The sequence below is a fragment of the Hylobates moloch genome, unplaced genomic scaffold (assembly GCF_009828535.3).
Source record: "Hylobates moloch isolate HMO894 unplaced genomic scaffold, HMol_V3 SCAFFOLD_17, whole genome shotgun sequence".
Classification (NCBI taxonomy): domain Eukaryota; kingdom Metazoa; phylum Chordata; class Mammalia; order Primates; family Hylobatidae; genus Hylobates; species Hylobates moloch.
The window spans coordinates 29,327,731-29,343,882 of NW_026652292.1; the positions used below are offsets into that span (position 1 = coordinate 29,327,731).

Consider the following 16,152-nt stretch of genomic DNA (forward strand, 5'->3'; position numbering starts at 1 on the left):
GCGCCTGGCCTCTTCTTCCATCTTTAAGGGAGAACTGTAAGGAAACTTTTTCCTATATCAGTCTTGGCTCTGGGTAAAGAAGAGAAAAGACTTCCTGACAGTTATTAGGCACAAGACGTGGTGAAACCCTGTCTCTACTAAAAAATACAAAAATTAGCAAGGTGTGGGTAAAGAAGAGAAAATACTTTCCTGACAGTTCTTAGGCACAAGACAGTCTTCCCCTAGGTTTGGACTCTAGAATTCACATTATCTGACCAGGCAAATTCCCAACCAAGAAGTTAGTTTAATTCAGACTGACTATTATTATCTGAAATGCATGGGACCAGAAGTTTCCGATTTTGGAATATTTGCATTACACTTACCCGTTGAGCAAGCCTAACCCGAAAATACTTAACCTGTGTAACTCTAGGCTGACAGTGCTTCCAGGTCACACAAAACACATATTATTCTGTAAATGCTGCAAATAACATTCCAACAAACAGGAAACCTCAATCAAAAAAATCCTAAGAGGCCAGGCGCAGTAGCTCATGCTTGTAATCCTGGCATTTTGGGAGGTCAAAAGGGGAGAATCACTTGAGGCAAGGAGTTTGACACTAGGCTGGGTAATAAAGGGAGGCCCTGCCTTTAAAAAAAATTTTTTTGTTTTGTTTTAATTAGCCAGGTATGGTGGGGTCCTGAAGGCTGAGGCAGGAGGACTGCTTGAACCCAGGAGGTGGAGGCTGCTGTGAGCCACGACTGTACCACTGCAATCCTGGGTGATGTTGCCTGGGATGTAGCCTGGGTGACAAAGGTGAGACCCTATTTCAAAAAAAAAAAAAAAAAAAAAAAATCACAATAAAACCCAAGGGAAAAACACTACTATAAGCAAAAATGTACAGAATTAAAAGAAAAAAATTTTTTGAGACCACAGGCATTAGAATTATTGGATACAAAATGTAAGCATACTTAAGTAAAAGAGATTGTCAAAACTAAGGAACAAGATGGGTCAAAAACAACCAAATGAACTTTTAAAACTAAATCATCTGACAAATTTATAGTCAGGAACTCAGAAAGGTTATTGCATAACTAATTAGACATGGCTGGCAATAAACTGGTGAATGAGAAAATTATCTGTAAAAATTACCCAGAATGCAGAGAGAGAGGAAGAGATGAAAAATATTAAAGAGATTAAAATACTTGGAAGATAAAATAAAAAGTGGTAACTTACATCTAATTGGAATTACAAATGGAGAGAAAGACTAGGAGAGAACATAGAAAAAAAATGTCAAGACATTCCCTAAAATTAATGAAAGATAACAATGTCAGATTCAGGAGTTCCAAGAAACCCTAGTAAACAAGAATTTACAGTAAGATATATCTAAGTGAAACAAACCCTAGTAAACAAGAATTTACAGTAAGATATATCTAAGTGAAACTGTAAACATGAAAGATAAAGAAAAACTCTTATAAGCAGCCAGAGGGAAAAAACAGCCTACAGAGATTAAGTGATGACTACTCAAGGAGGTAGAATCAAAGATATTTTAAGATGAAGAAAAAAAACCCCCCAAAAATCTCAGGCTGATTGTGGTGCCTCACACCTGTAACCCCAGCACTTTGGGAGGCTACTGCAGGCAGATCTTTTGAGTCCAGGAGTTTGAGACCAGCCTGGGCATCATGGTGAAACTCTGTCTCGACTAAAAAATACAAAAATTAGCCAGGCATGGTGGCGTGCCTGTAATCCTAGCTACTCAGGGGGCTGAGGTGGGAGGACTGCTTGAGCCTGGGAGGTTGAAACTGCAGTGAGCTGAAATTCCACCATTGCACTCCAGCCTGGGCAACACAGTGAGACCCTGTCTCAAAAAAAGAAAGAGAAAAACCTGTTTTTTTAGACCATGCTAATGGAAATTCTCAAAGATCTACTTTAGAAAGAATAAAAATGATCTCAGAATGAATGAATGTTGAGCAAAAAGAGTGGTAAATATGAAGGTAAACTTAAATAATCATTGACAATATAAAACAAGTAATTATGTCCAACAGTAATTGGTCACAGGGTTAAAAAAATCTGAGCTATCATATAACAAGAACACAAAATCAGGAGGACTGATCAAGTTTAAAACGTTTTAAGTCTGTTGGTTAGGGGAATAAAACTAATGACTAACTTTAGACTAAGTAAAATATTCATGTTAAATTTCTAGAGGAACCACTACCAGGTGGAAACAGAATACTGTATTTCTGCAGTTATAAAGAATGAAGTGGGAAAAATCTGAAGAAAACATAGCTTCTGTTATTCACATTAAATGTGCTTTTCATACCTTAGAAAACATACTGTGTGTGTGCATGTTTCAATTTTGGGTAAAATAGCCAAGTAATTGATAGATACAACATTTCTTTCTCTTTCATGGCACACAAAACACAATCTGACTTTCCCTTTAGTCCAAGTTTAATGCTCAACAGTGTTGGACTTTTCTAGGTCAAATTGTGGTATTTTATGTATCTACGAAATTACTGACATTTAAATGTCTTTAAATTAGGTATAACATTGAAAAAAAAAAAAGACAAACTTCCTCACAGAATCACCCCAAAGACAAAGCAACTTTATTCCTTTTTTTGGTTTTGTTTTTTTTAACGCAACAGGGTTTACTGTTTCCCAGTAAGTGCAGTGGCAAGATCATGGCTCACTGCAGACTAGACTCAGATGATCTTCCCACCTCAGCCTCCCGAGCAGTAGCTGGGACTATGCACGTGTGCCACCATGCTCAGCTATTTTTTTTTTTTTTTTGGACACAGCGTCTCACTTTGTCACCCAGGCTGGAGTGCAGTGGTATTAACGTGGCTCACTGCAGCCTCAACCTCCCAGGTTCAAGCAATCCACCCACCTCAGCCTCCTGAGTAGCTAGGACCACAGAAACCTGCCACCAAACCTGGGTAATTGTTTGTAGAGATGGGGGTCTCGCTATGTTGAGCTGGAGATGTTGAGGGTACAGTGAGCTGTGATTGTGCCACTGCAAGTTTGTGCATCAAAGTTGAACAGTTAGTTGTATTTAGAGAACACGGTCCATATACCTTTCAGGGCAATACAGAATAAAAAATTGGGTTTACTATAATGTAGGTAATAGCTCACTAAATGTGAGGTGATGGCTCATTGTGGTTTTGATTTGCATTTCTTTGATAGTGATGTTGAGCATCTTTTCATATGCTTTTTGGCCATTTGTATGTCATTTTTGGTAAAGTTTCTATTTGTCTCTTGCCAACTTTTAAATTGGATTATTTGACTTTTGTTGAGTTTTAAGAGTTCTTTATACATAGCTGGTCTCAAACTCCTGAGGTCAAGTAATCCTCTCCCCTCAGCCTCCCAAAGTGTTGGGATTACAGGTGTGAGCCACAGCACCTGGCTATTCCTTATTCTTGATGTTGTAATGTCATGCTCCCATTATCTTTACAATGTTGTTATAATAATAATTTTATTACCATAGAATTTTAGAAGAAATTTAAATTTAGGTTCCATTTATTCTTTTTATTTTTTCACTCTGTCACCCAGGAAGGAGTGCAGTGGTGCAATCACAGCTCACTGCACCCTCAACATCCCCAGCTCACATGATTCTCCTACCTCAGTCTTCTAAGTAGCTGGGACCACAGGTGTACTCCACCAGGCCTGGCTAATTTTTTTTTTTTTTACAGAGATGAGGTCTTGCCATGCTACCCAGGCTGGTCTCAAACTCCTGAGCTTCAAGTGATCCTCCCGCTTCAGCCTCCCAAAGTGCTGAGATTATAGACATGAACCACTGTGCCCTGCCGCTTGATTTCTTCTTAAAAACTAGAGTCAGATAGCTTATCCTACAATTCCTACCAACTCACTAGAATGGTAGACCACAGGGGAGGGAGGTGGTTAAATGTCGTATGAAAATTGTTAATTTTCTTGTAATCTTTAACTCACCAGGAAAGACAGCTATTGCCATTTCCCATCTGCGTCCATTGGATCTTTTAAATTATTTTAATTTTAGTCATTTAACAAATAATTTCCATTAAAATAAGGGATAATGAAAAAGAACTATTAGAAACTTTTATAAATAAGAATTACAGTAGTTAAAAAATTATAGTAAACCCAAACTTTTATTCCATATTGCCCTGATTTCAAAGGTATATGGACCATGTTCTCTAAACACAGCTAACTGCTCAATTTTGATGCACAAACTTGGAACACGCCCATCTCACAAATGCTAACTCCAAATTTAAAATATATCTCTAACAGGTTCTATCTGGTTCATCATTACTTCTGGTTCTTCTTCCTGCACTTGCAGGGTCAAAATACAATCCATAAAAATTTTCTCTGAAATGTCTGATGGCTCCTATTTTGTTAAAGAGATGGCCATCTTCTTTACTCCCTAACTGCAAAACATTTTCAATTTTAGATTTGGAATGTTTAATCTAATAACTCATTTCTACACCAACTACTTTTTTCCAATCACTTTTGTATAAAGCATCTGTTTTCAGCATTCGTCCACTAATGAACCATGTCAAGTATATTTTAGTGCACAAACGTCACAAAAGATGAAAGAATTCACCAGGCACGGTGGCTCAGGCCTGTAATTCCAGCACTTTGGGAGGCCAAGGCAGGCAGATTGCTTGAATCCAGGAGCTTGAGACCAACCTGGGCAACATGGCAAAAACCCCATGTCTACAAAAATAAGCTGGGCATGGTGGCACATGCCTGTAGTCCCACTTACTCGGGAGGCTGAGGAGGGAGGATCACTTGCGCCCGGGAGGCAGAGGTTTGCAGTGAGCCAAGATTGTGCCACCGCACTCCAGCGTAGGCTAGAGTCCGAGACCCTCGTCTCAAAACAACAACAAAAAGGTGAAAGAATTCTGCCAAGTATCTGCTTAGCAAAATAGGATGTTCTGGTTCTCGTCACAGAATATTATATAACGAAGTCCCTTCTAGTGAATGACTAACTGAATGAGAATGGCGTATTTCCTTTTTAATCCTTAGAAATATATTATGTATTGATTCTTGAGTTTGAAAAATTCATGTAGGACATTATCAGCTGAAGACTTGTAGCCTGAGATTTTTTGCTTATACAATTTCAACATTATCATTGGTCTAGAGTGGTGCTTTTTGCATTCCTCTTATGATATAACTGATAATTGGGAAACATTTTCCTGTGTCAACTTTCTTCTCCTTTGCTGGTATGGGCAGAGAATGAACCATTTTGCATTCTCAACTGTGTTGAAGGAAAACTAAAAGCCAATTATGAAGTTAGTGTCTCTACTTTCTTTTCTAGCTTCTTGAAAGAAGTTATGATACTTAGGCAATGCAGTATCATCCAGTTATTTCGCTACTGTACCACCCTTGTAGGTGATTCCAACATTCTTCCATTTTCCAATTATATTAGTCTTTAACATAGTTGGGAATACATGATAGAGGAAATAATTCACAGAATGATAAAACAGCAAAATGTTTAAGATTCCATCATGTAAATCTTGCTAGATAGGATGAATTTTATTCCATTTTGAAAAATAAGGGAAATGTTTTCTTTGCTCTTTGGAAGTCCTCTAAGAAAGAATAAAGGTCATGGAATGTCAATCCTTGTAACTAGAGCTACTCAAAAAGGAAACTCACTATTGGTTGGGTACAATAAACCCTGAAGGATACCATAAATTAATTAAAATGAAGTGCTCTATAACTTTCTTTCTTTCTTTTTTAAAGATAGGCTTTCACTCTGTCACCCAGGCTGCAGTGTAGTGGCTGGATCAAGGCTCACTGCAGCCTCGACCTCCCCAGGCTCCGGTGATCCTTGTACCTCAGCCTCTCGAAGAGCAGGGACCACAGGTGTATACCATGATGGGGGGCTAATTTTTGTAGAGGCAAGTGGATTGCTTGAGGTCAGGCTGGTGACCTCAAATTCCTGGGCTCAAGCAATCCACCCACATCAGCCTCCCGAAATGCTGGGATTACAGGCATGAACCACCACACGCGACCTCTGTAACTTTTTATACTCACGAAAAACAAATCCTTCATAATTTCTCAAACGTATTAACATTTCTTCAAGGAAAGGTATGAATATTCACACTGAGTGAGATGGGAAAAAAGCTAACCTTCTGTCAATTCAGTTTTTACTGTCAAGCTTTTACAAGCTTACTACGAATATTTTCGGAAGTGTGTGAATTTCATAAATGTGGGTGAAGCATTACAGACTTCTAAATATAAAACTAGGATAACCAGATATTGATAGTAACTTAAACAGAAGACTGTTATCATTAAATTTACATTTCATAGAGACCATTATGCTTACAGTATAAAACGGTTTGGGAATGGGCAGGATTGGGGAAGTAGGAGAAGCTATAAAGCCACTTTCATAAATCACAGCACTCTTTGCTCTCATCTACATGGTTACTGTTTAAAGTTTTATTGTTTTTCCCATCAAAAAGGTTCACATTTCTTCAAGTCTATTTTCAAAGACAAGCCTTGCCCATTTAATGCTGACTACCATACTAGTAGTGTATTTTATACTATAGCTTTTCCCAGAAATATGAATTCAAAAAATTTATTTTCATTTGATTGATTTCAACCACAGTGCTTCCCAATACTTTAAGCCCGTGTGACCTCTGGAGCTCTTAAGTATCTAGGTGAACACTAGACTACAAACTTATTTTAAGCAAAATTTCATGCTATTTTTTTTCTGTAGCTCCAAGTGATCAGATTCTAGTTTCCCTATAAAGGCTACTCATTAAAATTACACCAGTAATTTGATAACTTACTAAATCCCTAATCCAGCATCTCTAAAGCTGACGACCTCACTATCATCTTTTGGTTTTCATGACCCTAAATTCTTCTGGCTCTCTGTTCACCCAGGATTTCTTTCTTTCTTTCTCTGGTCCTACCTTAAAGTTGGTAACCACAATTGTATTCTTTTTTTTTTTTTTTGAGATGGAGTCTCGCTCTGTCGCCCAGGCTGGAGTGCAGTGGCGCGATCTCTGCTCACTGCAAGCTCCGCCTCCCGGGTTCACTCCCGAGTAGCTGGGACTACAGGCGCCCACCACCACGCCCGGCTAATTTTTTTTTTTAATTTTTAGTAGAGACGTGGTTTCACCGTGTTAGCCAGGATGGTCTCGATCTCCTGACCTCGTGATCCGCCCGCCTAAGCCTCCCAAAGTGCTGGTATTACAGGCGTAAGCCACCGCGCCTGGCCCCATAGTTGTATTATTTTTCTATAAATAATTCAAAACATGTCTACTGAATGCTTGATATATGCCAGGCACTGTACTTTCTCTGGTTTCATCCATATTCACCAGCCACCTACTGAATAATGGCTAACATTGATAGAGATATAATACATGCCAGATACTGTTCTGAACACTTCACAAATAATGTTTTCTTTTCTTCTTTCTTTTATTAATAATACAGACAGAGTCTCACTTTGCTGTTCACGCTAGTCTCAAAATCCTGGGATTAAAATCCTCCCACCTAGGCCTACCAAAGTGCTAGGGTTACAGGTGTGAGTCACTGCCAGGTCCACTTTACAAATAATATTGAATCCTCAAAACAACACAATGGAGAATGTAAAAACCTCCTGGGATACTGATAATGTTCTGTTTTTGTTTTTAATTTAAGTGCAAGTTACACAGGTACACTCGGTTTATGACATTTCATTGAATTATCCTCTTACATGTGCAGTTTTCCTATGAGGCAAAGAAAATATTATCTTCAATTTATAGATAAAAAAAACTAACAAGAGACTGTTTGCCCAAGGTCACATGGCAGGTAAATAGGAGGAGCCAGATTGAGCTCAGGTAGTCTGACTTCAGAGCCAACCCAGTCTCTATTGTATCATGCAATCCAGATATTTGTCTTGGCTCAATACTTTTCCTTTGTCTAAAATGACCTTCCCTTGATTTTCAGAATGAAAGAACATGAAGTCTACCTCAAACTCCATTGTCAAAATCCTCCAATTTCCCATTTTAGTATTTCATTAAAACTTAATTATAATGGCATAGTTATTTGTAGACTCATCTGTCTCCACCCTCATGCCCCAAAAGTGTAAACTCCCTGAGAGCAGGGACTATGCATATTGTAGATGCTCATAAAATATTAAATAAGTGAATTATTCCCTACAAATGCACTTTAATATAAAGTGTATACAAGACTAATATTCAAATAAAACAAAAAAACCCAAAGTTTATTTCATTCATTTTATCTCTGTATGAATAAAAGCTGTACTGTACATGGCTTTTATGAAATACTAAGAAATTATATACTCAGAACAATCACTGTAATCCTGTATTCTGACAGAGAGGTGTCATGGACAATTAATAGTCAAGCACCTTTAATAAGCAGACTAAAGATCCATCCAAATAATTCTAACATACTTCATCAATTACAACATTTATAAGCCTGAATGGTCTTCTGATTAACCTGATGATCTATGTCTCTGAGTAATAATGTAGCTGATTTTTTTTTTTTTTCACAAATACATCTATTTAAACAGATATATATTAGACCTATATTCTAATCCATCTGCTTATATAAGCATGTCTATCTCTGGGATCTCTATTTTAACTCAATAATCTATTTGTCTATCCCTGTACCAATACCACATTTTTCTATTAATAATATTTTGGTATCTGATTAAGTCCTTCCTTATCATTTTTGCAAGACTTTCATGGTATTTTTAGCTGAACACTCTCCTCACTATATACATTAAAATCCCTTTATCAAGTTATACCAAAAATCCTACGAGATTTTTATTGGAGTGACACTAAATATATATAGGAGATAATAATTTGATGGCATTAGTTTTTCACTCATGAACACAGTACATCTTTGTCATCTTTTATGACTTTTTTATCCTATTGTATTTTCTCCTCAAAGTGTTTTGAATATTTCATTTGTTTTATTCCTGCTTACTTAATAGATTTAGTGGCTATACACAAACAGGACTTATTTGAAATTTAATAATCTAATTCAATATTGATGAAACAAGAATGCTACTGATTTTATCTGATTTTTTTTTTTTTTTTTGAGATGGAGTTTCACTCGTCGCCCAGGCTGGAGTGCAATGGCGCGATCTTGGCTCACCGCACCCTCCACCTCCTGGATTCAAGCGATTCTCCTGCCTCAGCCTCCCAAGTAGCTGGGATTACAGGCATGCGCCACCATGCCTGGCTAATTTTGTAGTTTTAGTAGAGACAGGGTTTCTCCATGTTGGTCAGGCTGGTTTCGAATTCCCGACCTCAAGTGATCTGCCCACCTCGGCCTCCCAAAGTGCTGGGATTACAGGCATGAGCCACCACTCCTGGCCTTTGCCTGATCATAGATCCAGAAAACTTGCTGTACTCTTATTAGTTCTCACATTTTTGCCTGACAAGCATAATAATCATGTTACCTGTAAATAGAAACTTTCCTTCTTTCTCTATTGGTAATGAGGACTCCAAACGTTTTACTTTTAAAACATTTTACTGTGAGATTATGAAACTCTCTATATAAATACATGATAGATATTAACCAAGGAATCCTTCTAGAACCCTTATAATATTATTACTTAAATCTCTACAGGAAACAGCATTGGTAGGAATGCCTACTGATAATCAGGCACTAGGCTAGAAAATTTTATATTCAAACTTCACCTCGAGGCAAGTCAGGTGAGGAAATCAAGTCTTAAGAGAAGTTGAGACTTGGCCAGGGTGCCTGAAGGGATGAAGCTGGGATTCAAACTCTATCTAGTTCCAAAGTTATGTCCTTTTGTTCATAGTGTACTATCAGGCAGTTTACAAAAGCATACTCAAGCAGATACCTATTCTATACAGGGATAGTCTGGCTCACCCTACTCTATTAAGACTAATAGCCATTATATCATCAGTGTAATAGCAACAACCCTTTTGGAAAGAAAATTATCTCATTTCAAGCTTATCCATGCAGTATGCATCCTAAGGTCTCTGATTCAACAATGGAAGGATTGATGTTACTAGTCGTTGCAATATTTCTTTTTTTTTGTAAAGCCAGTAAATTTCCATCACCAAGGTTGGTTTCAAAAACCTGTTCACCTGGTTTTTTTACTTTCTCAGTGTTTAATCATTTTCTACCTTACTAGTGTTACTTTTATTCCTTCCTGAATTCAAGACACAATATTCTTAACACTACAAATAAAAAGTAAAAAAGAGAAAGGAAAAAAGGAAAACTCATTAGCTTATCAGCCTATCCAAGCTACTGTTACCCTACCCCAGTTATCCTTTAGGAATAGAAGTCCCTAAGACATCTCAAAATCATTAGATGAGATGCTTTCTTTTGACTGGCAGATGCTTAAGGTACAGCAATAGTCAAAATCCACTTACTGCTATGTCCAAGGTTTTTCTAAAGTATAAATAAAGAAAAAGTGGGTGTTTACAACTCTCAACGAGGCTGCGCATAGTGGCTCACACCTGTAATGCCAGCACCTTGGAAGCCCATCGCAGGAGGATCACTTGAGCTCAGGGGTTCAAGGCTGCAGTGAGCTATGATCACCACTACACTGCAGCCTGGGTGAGAGAGTGAGACCATGTCTTAAAAACAAACAAACAAACAAAAACCTCAAAGAAATGGTTATGTGTCATTAATTGTGGGATATAATGGGATTATTTTATAACGTTTGTTACATATGCTTTTATAAATGTATATGCCACAAATTCTCCTCAAAAACTGAAGAATTCCTATCAGAACTTCTCTATCACTGACAATGAAGAAGTTAAAAAAAATGATTTTTGATCCTATGAAACTATTAGGAAGTTTTTTCTGAGAATCATCTTTCCTCATATTCTTTGCTATCCTAAAGTCCTTAGAACTGTCATAATAGTTCTCTCCACAAGATTTATTTAAAACTAAAACTAGATTTATGTAAGTGCATTTCCTCAAACAAAAAAGGTACTCTACTCTTATCAGGTTATCTACCTAACCAAGTTCCCTTTTGGCCATGAAGCCATCCTTACATTTTCACCATGTCTGAAATCTGCTTTCTCCTGCGCACCCTCAAATTATCATGCTATCAGAAATGTACACATGTAAACACATACAAACGAATACTTAACTGGCGTATTTACTTGACTTAAAAAAATGCAAAACAAGGCTGGGCGCGGTGGCTCATGCCTGTAATCCCAGCACTTTTGGAGGCTGAGGCGGGCAGAGGACCTGAGTTCGGGAGTTTGAGACCAGCCTGGCCAATATGGTGAAACTCGTCTCTACTAAAAATACAAAAACTTGCCAGGCGTGGTGGCACACGCCTGTAATCCCAGCTACTCAGGAGGCTGAGGCAGGAGAATCACTTGAACCCGAGAGGCAGAGGTTGCAGTGAGCCAAGATCGTGCCATTGCACTCCAGCCTGGGTGACAGAGGGAGACTCTGTCTCAAAAACAAAAAAAAAAAAACAAAAAATACAAAACAGGAAAAAAAAAATTCCATAGTTTATGGGACTTAGAACACAAAGACTGAGAAATGCTTACCACAAAATTGTCCAATATGCATTAACACAAATGAAAAACGTGGTCACTAATCTACAAGTTACTAGTAGCCATACTTGACAAATTCACTATTACAGATCTTTACAACATCTTAAAGAATCTGATCTTTAGCATGCCATTATGAATCTCAAATATTAACAAGCTAAAAAGTCTAAATCTAAAATAAATTTAATCAAATATCTTACAGAGCTGTAATCAAGAAAACTAAGAGCTGGAATTACTTTTATTTTATTTTATTTTGAGACGGAGTCTGTCTCTGTCGCCCAGGCGGAGCGTAATGGCACGATCTTGGCTCACTACAACCTCTACCTCCCCAGTTCAAGCGATTCTCCTGCCTCAGCCTCCGGAGTAGCTAGGATTACAAGGCGCCTGCCACCACGCCCAGCTAACTTTTGTATTTTTAGTAGTAGAGACTGGGTTTTGCCATGTTGGTCAGGCTGATCTCGTACTCCTGACCTCAGGTGATCCACCTGCCTTAGCCTCCCAATGTGCTGGGATTACAGGCGTGAACCACCACGCCTGGCCTCTGGAATTACACTTAGGTGTAGGATGTTTATCTGTATTCAATGACAGGTGAAGCAATTCAATCACATCATTCACACATAAATACAGTCATCCCCCCATATAAGCAGGGGATTGGTTCCAGGACTGCTACGTATACAAAAATCCATACATAAAGTCCCACAGTAGGCCCTGTGGAACCTGCGAATACAAAAAGTTGGTCCTCCATGAATATTCTATTTTCTATCCAAATTTGATTGAAAAAAAAAAAATCTTCATATGTTTTCAGGTGTGAACTGTACTGAAGATTTTCCTGAGTTTGAGATCTTTCAAATTTGAAAAAATATTAGCAAAGTAGATCTTGGTCTTCCATCTCTAAAAGTTCCATTATAATTATTTCCAGCCAGGAAGAAAAATTAGCATCACCACCACACTTTTTGCATGTGCTTTTGTTATTAATGTTATTCATTCATCTTCCTTGCCAAAATTCCCAGTATTATTGGGCCTGATTTCTTGCCATTAAATGCAAACAATTTTCATGTACTATGTTTATATACAAGGCCTTATGTATGAGAGTGCCTAAGTTTTAGCAATATAAGTAACGTCAAAAGACTAGTCTTTTCTCATCAGATGTACACTTAATCAATTTAGTAATCTGGATTGTTGTTACAGTTTAAACTTTTGAGTTTCAAGGCCAAAAAAAAACCAATTATTAGAAACAGAAATTCTGTCACAGTTCCCTATATTGGGATAAAACAATCACATAAATATTTTATCAAAAAATTATTATCTTTAAATCAGCATTTCCTTCCTTCATTTCTATCTGTAGGTCTGCATTTAGGAAAAATATTTCAGAAGTGCCACAAAGAACCCACCACTTTACAGTAAATAAAGTTAGTAATTCAACAAATCTTATCACTCAGCCCATATTAGGAAAACAGAAAAAACCTGAGTAAAGCAAGTAAAATTTTAATGGTTAAACACAATCTTTTCTAGACGGAACACTAGTACTTGCCAGCAGATTTATGGCACAGATGCTGATTAGCTATCTGTTCTCAGAAAAAGATGTTTTTTTCCTCTCCTTGAAAATTATTAGCCCTACTAAAATCTCAGAATTCACTATATAATTCATCCATGTAACCAAAAACCACTTGTACCCCAAAAAGCTGTTGAATTTTTTAGAAGTCCTAAACAGTTTTATCAAAGTAGCTGAAACGTTTTTCGTTGTCTAATTATCAAAAATTATAAGCAAAGGATTTGCTAATACCTGAAATGCCTCAAGATTTTGCTATAATAATTTGTCATCTCAGTGCTTTTTCTGGAATGCAGGCCTCATGAAAAAACACTTGTAAAATGCCACATGGCATTCAACAATTAGTAAAATCTAGTTTTACCAATATGATGCACATTTATACATTTTGACATCTGTTAATGGAGTCTTAAGCAGTGTCTTATTTTAACCGGCAGTATTTTTTTTTAGTGCTACATACAATAATGGTACCTTTCACAACAAATGGCAACTTAGGATGCCATGGAATACAGTAACTTGGTTTCTCAAAACCACAAGTTTCAGCCCAAAAAGACAGTTTGCCCAGCATCTCATTTTACAGACGATGAAAATGAAAACCCAACTACATGATGTTCCCAACGTCATAAAATCAAGAGCAAAGGAGGCCAGGTGTGGTGGCTCATGCCTGTAATCCTAGCACTTTGGGAGGCCGAGGCAGGACTTGAGTCCAGGAGTTCGAGATCAGCCTGGGCAACATAGATCCTTTCTCTGTAAGAAAAATTATTTATTCAAAAAAAAAAAAAATCAAGAGCAAAAGAGACTGAACTCGGGTCTTCTGGCTCCTAGTGATGCCCTTCCCATTAAACATGCCTCCTGAAGTAAATCAGATGAAAACAACTGCCTGGGTTTAACCAACATCTAATACACATAAAAAGCATATCATGCAGGAGCCTGTGCGCTTATGGCCTGAATCAAAAGTCTCAGATTGACTCAAAAGTAACAATTTAAAAATCCACTGTTGTGTGTGTTTATCTTTGATAAGATGTATAATGAACTACAGACTTCAGAAATAAGAGCTTCCCTTAAGGTAGGGATTTCATCCGGTACATTACAATGACTCAGTACAATCTCAGTTGCATCTTCTTCCCTCCCCACCATTCCCTGCAGGGGAAAGACCCCCGCAAGGAGAATGACAGGCCCACCTGGGGCCTAAACTCCATGGCTCAAACAAGGCTGTGCGCTCATTTATCAGCACTAGAAACTTCGCACATCTTTTCCAGTCTAAGAACTACACAATTTACAGGTGGTTGGTATGTGAACCTCTCTCCTTGCAGGAAAAACTAAAGGAACCCGATGAATACAGTGACACCCGCAGTTTGTCAGCAGGAGTCGCCAGCGATGATGGAGCGTCTGGGGAAGAAGCCCCAAGGCGGAGGAAAAGGTACCCGAGACAACGACACGTTATCTGGGCTCCGGGGGCTGAAGCACCAGGCGACGACGCAGAGAGGCGTCGCAGGAGAAGCCAGTGGACCTGCGACACGGCACTCCCCGTGAGGTCCCTTCAGCCACCCTCTCCATCCCTCAAGTGGGAAGAAGATGGGAGGTGGGGGCTGGACGCGCGGAGGCGGGGACTGGGGAGGCCTGCCGGGCGGCAGTGGCGGCTCCGCTCGGCGGCCGCAGGAGGCCATTTTAGTTAAGGGGCCGCCGAATGGCCCTGAGGCCTCCACGTCCCTACACCTCCGCCGTCTCTACCTCCCCCCTACTGGGGGCCGCTCCCCGCCGCGGGCCGGGCCGGGCAAGGCGGGGCGGGGCGGGAGAGGCCGCGGGGCTGGGCCGGGCCAGGCCTGCAGCGGGCCGGGGCACTGGGCTGGCTGGGGGCGGGCGCGGGGGCGTCGCATCGACAAGATCCGGGCTGAGGGGAGAGCAGAGGGCGAGCAGGGAGAAGACAGGGTGCCGTTACCTATATTGGGCCGCAGCCGCCGCCGCCGCCGCCCCGCTGTGGGTGAATCCAAAGTAGTTGCCGGTCGCCATTTTGGCATCTTCCCCCAGCCGGCTGGGCACTGCGGCGGGCACGGAGAGTCGGGTCCCATGGCGGGAGGAGAGACACAGAGGAGCCGAGACGCCGAGGGAGGGCAGGGAGAGAGAGAGAGAGGCGGCGTGAGAGCAGCCCTGGCGGGGCCCAGGCCGCGGCCGCGCCGCCTCCACCTCCCGCCTCGCACTCCCTCACTCACTCGCACGCCCGGGTGGCGGCCGCCGCCTCCTCCCCGGAGCCTGCCCCAACCCCCTCGCCTCTCCGCTGCCCGGGGCCAGGGAGGGGGCCAGGCAGAGGCCTCGCGGGCCACATTAGACTCACCATAGGTGAAAGAAACTACAGGGCATATGGGAATCATGGGCTCGGGCTGCTGCTGCTGAACTCTGAACTCTCACCCGCTGCCTCCCTCCTCTGCCCCGCTCCTCCTCAGCGGAGAACAGACCGCCGCCTCCGGCCGCACTGCGCAGGCGCGCCCGTGCTCGGCATCCTGGGAGCTGTAGTCCCCACCGTCTTCGCGGCTTCCCCGCGCGCGTGCTGGGGCCTCGGCGGTGCGGGCGCGGGGAAGCCCGCGGTGGAAGAGGGGCCTGGCCTTCTCCGAAGTGGTGGTGACGCCGCGCTTCCGCGGGACGACGGGGGCGCGTGCCAGGAGCGCCTCGCCCGGCCTCGGGGGAGTCGGGGAGCGTGACCAGAGAGAGTGACGTCTGTTCGCCTTTTTCCATACTTTCCACTGGTTTCCTTCACTTTTGCGTGTGCATTTATTCTCTGCCTCCCTGTCTTCCTCGCTCATGAATTTTTCATTGGAATTCGAGCTGGACAATTTAGGATTTTTCCTTATTTCCTGCTTTCCCGCAGCTTTTCCCCAACCTCTGAAGTGCGGAGGGAGGGAGAAGGAGAGGAGAGAAATAGAAAAAGGATGGAAAGTGCTTTTCTGTTGGACTAAAAGCACACCCTAAACATCCCTCCCGGACACACCTCTTGCTATACCCTTTCCTCGACCTGCACCCACTCCCTGAGCCATCCGGCGTATATCGGTCACCCAGCAGGGTGTCACGCACTGTTGTAGTTGCTGGAGATACAGCAGGGAAGAAAAAAAGTCCCTGTTCCCGTGGAGTTTACGTTCTAGGAGCGGGTATATGTCAGACAACAG

General features: G+C 40.9%; 1 protein-coding gene across 2 annotated transcripts in view; it reads right to left on the minus strand.

The window, feature by feature from the left end:
• Positions 1-15,457, minus strand: part of ZFR (zinc finger RNA binding protein) — a 90,341-nt gene extending 74,884 nt beyond the window's left edge. Inside the window, exons 1-2 of one of the 2 annotated variants that reach the window (XM_032136003.2) lie at positions 15,327-15,456; positions 14,934-15,033 (exon numbers count right to left, since the gene is read on the minus strand). In XM_032136003.2, coding sequence (XP_031991894.1) covers positions 14,934-15,033; positions 15,327-15,363 — 137 coding nt within the window. In that variant the 5' untranslated portion in view covers positions 15,364-15,456. Of the gene's footprint in view, positions 1-14,933; positions 15,034-15,326 lie in introns of both variants that reach the window. The other variant, XM_058430025.1, reaches the window with a different exon arrangement.
• Positions 15,458-16,152: the final 695 nt, after the last annotated feature.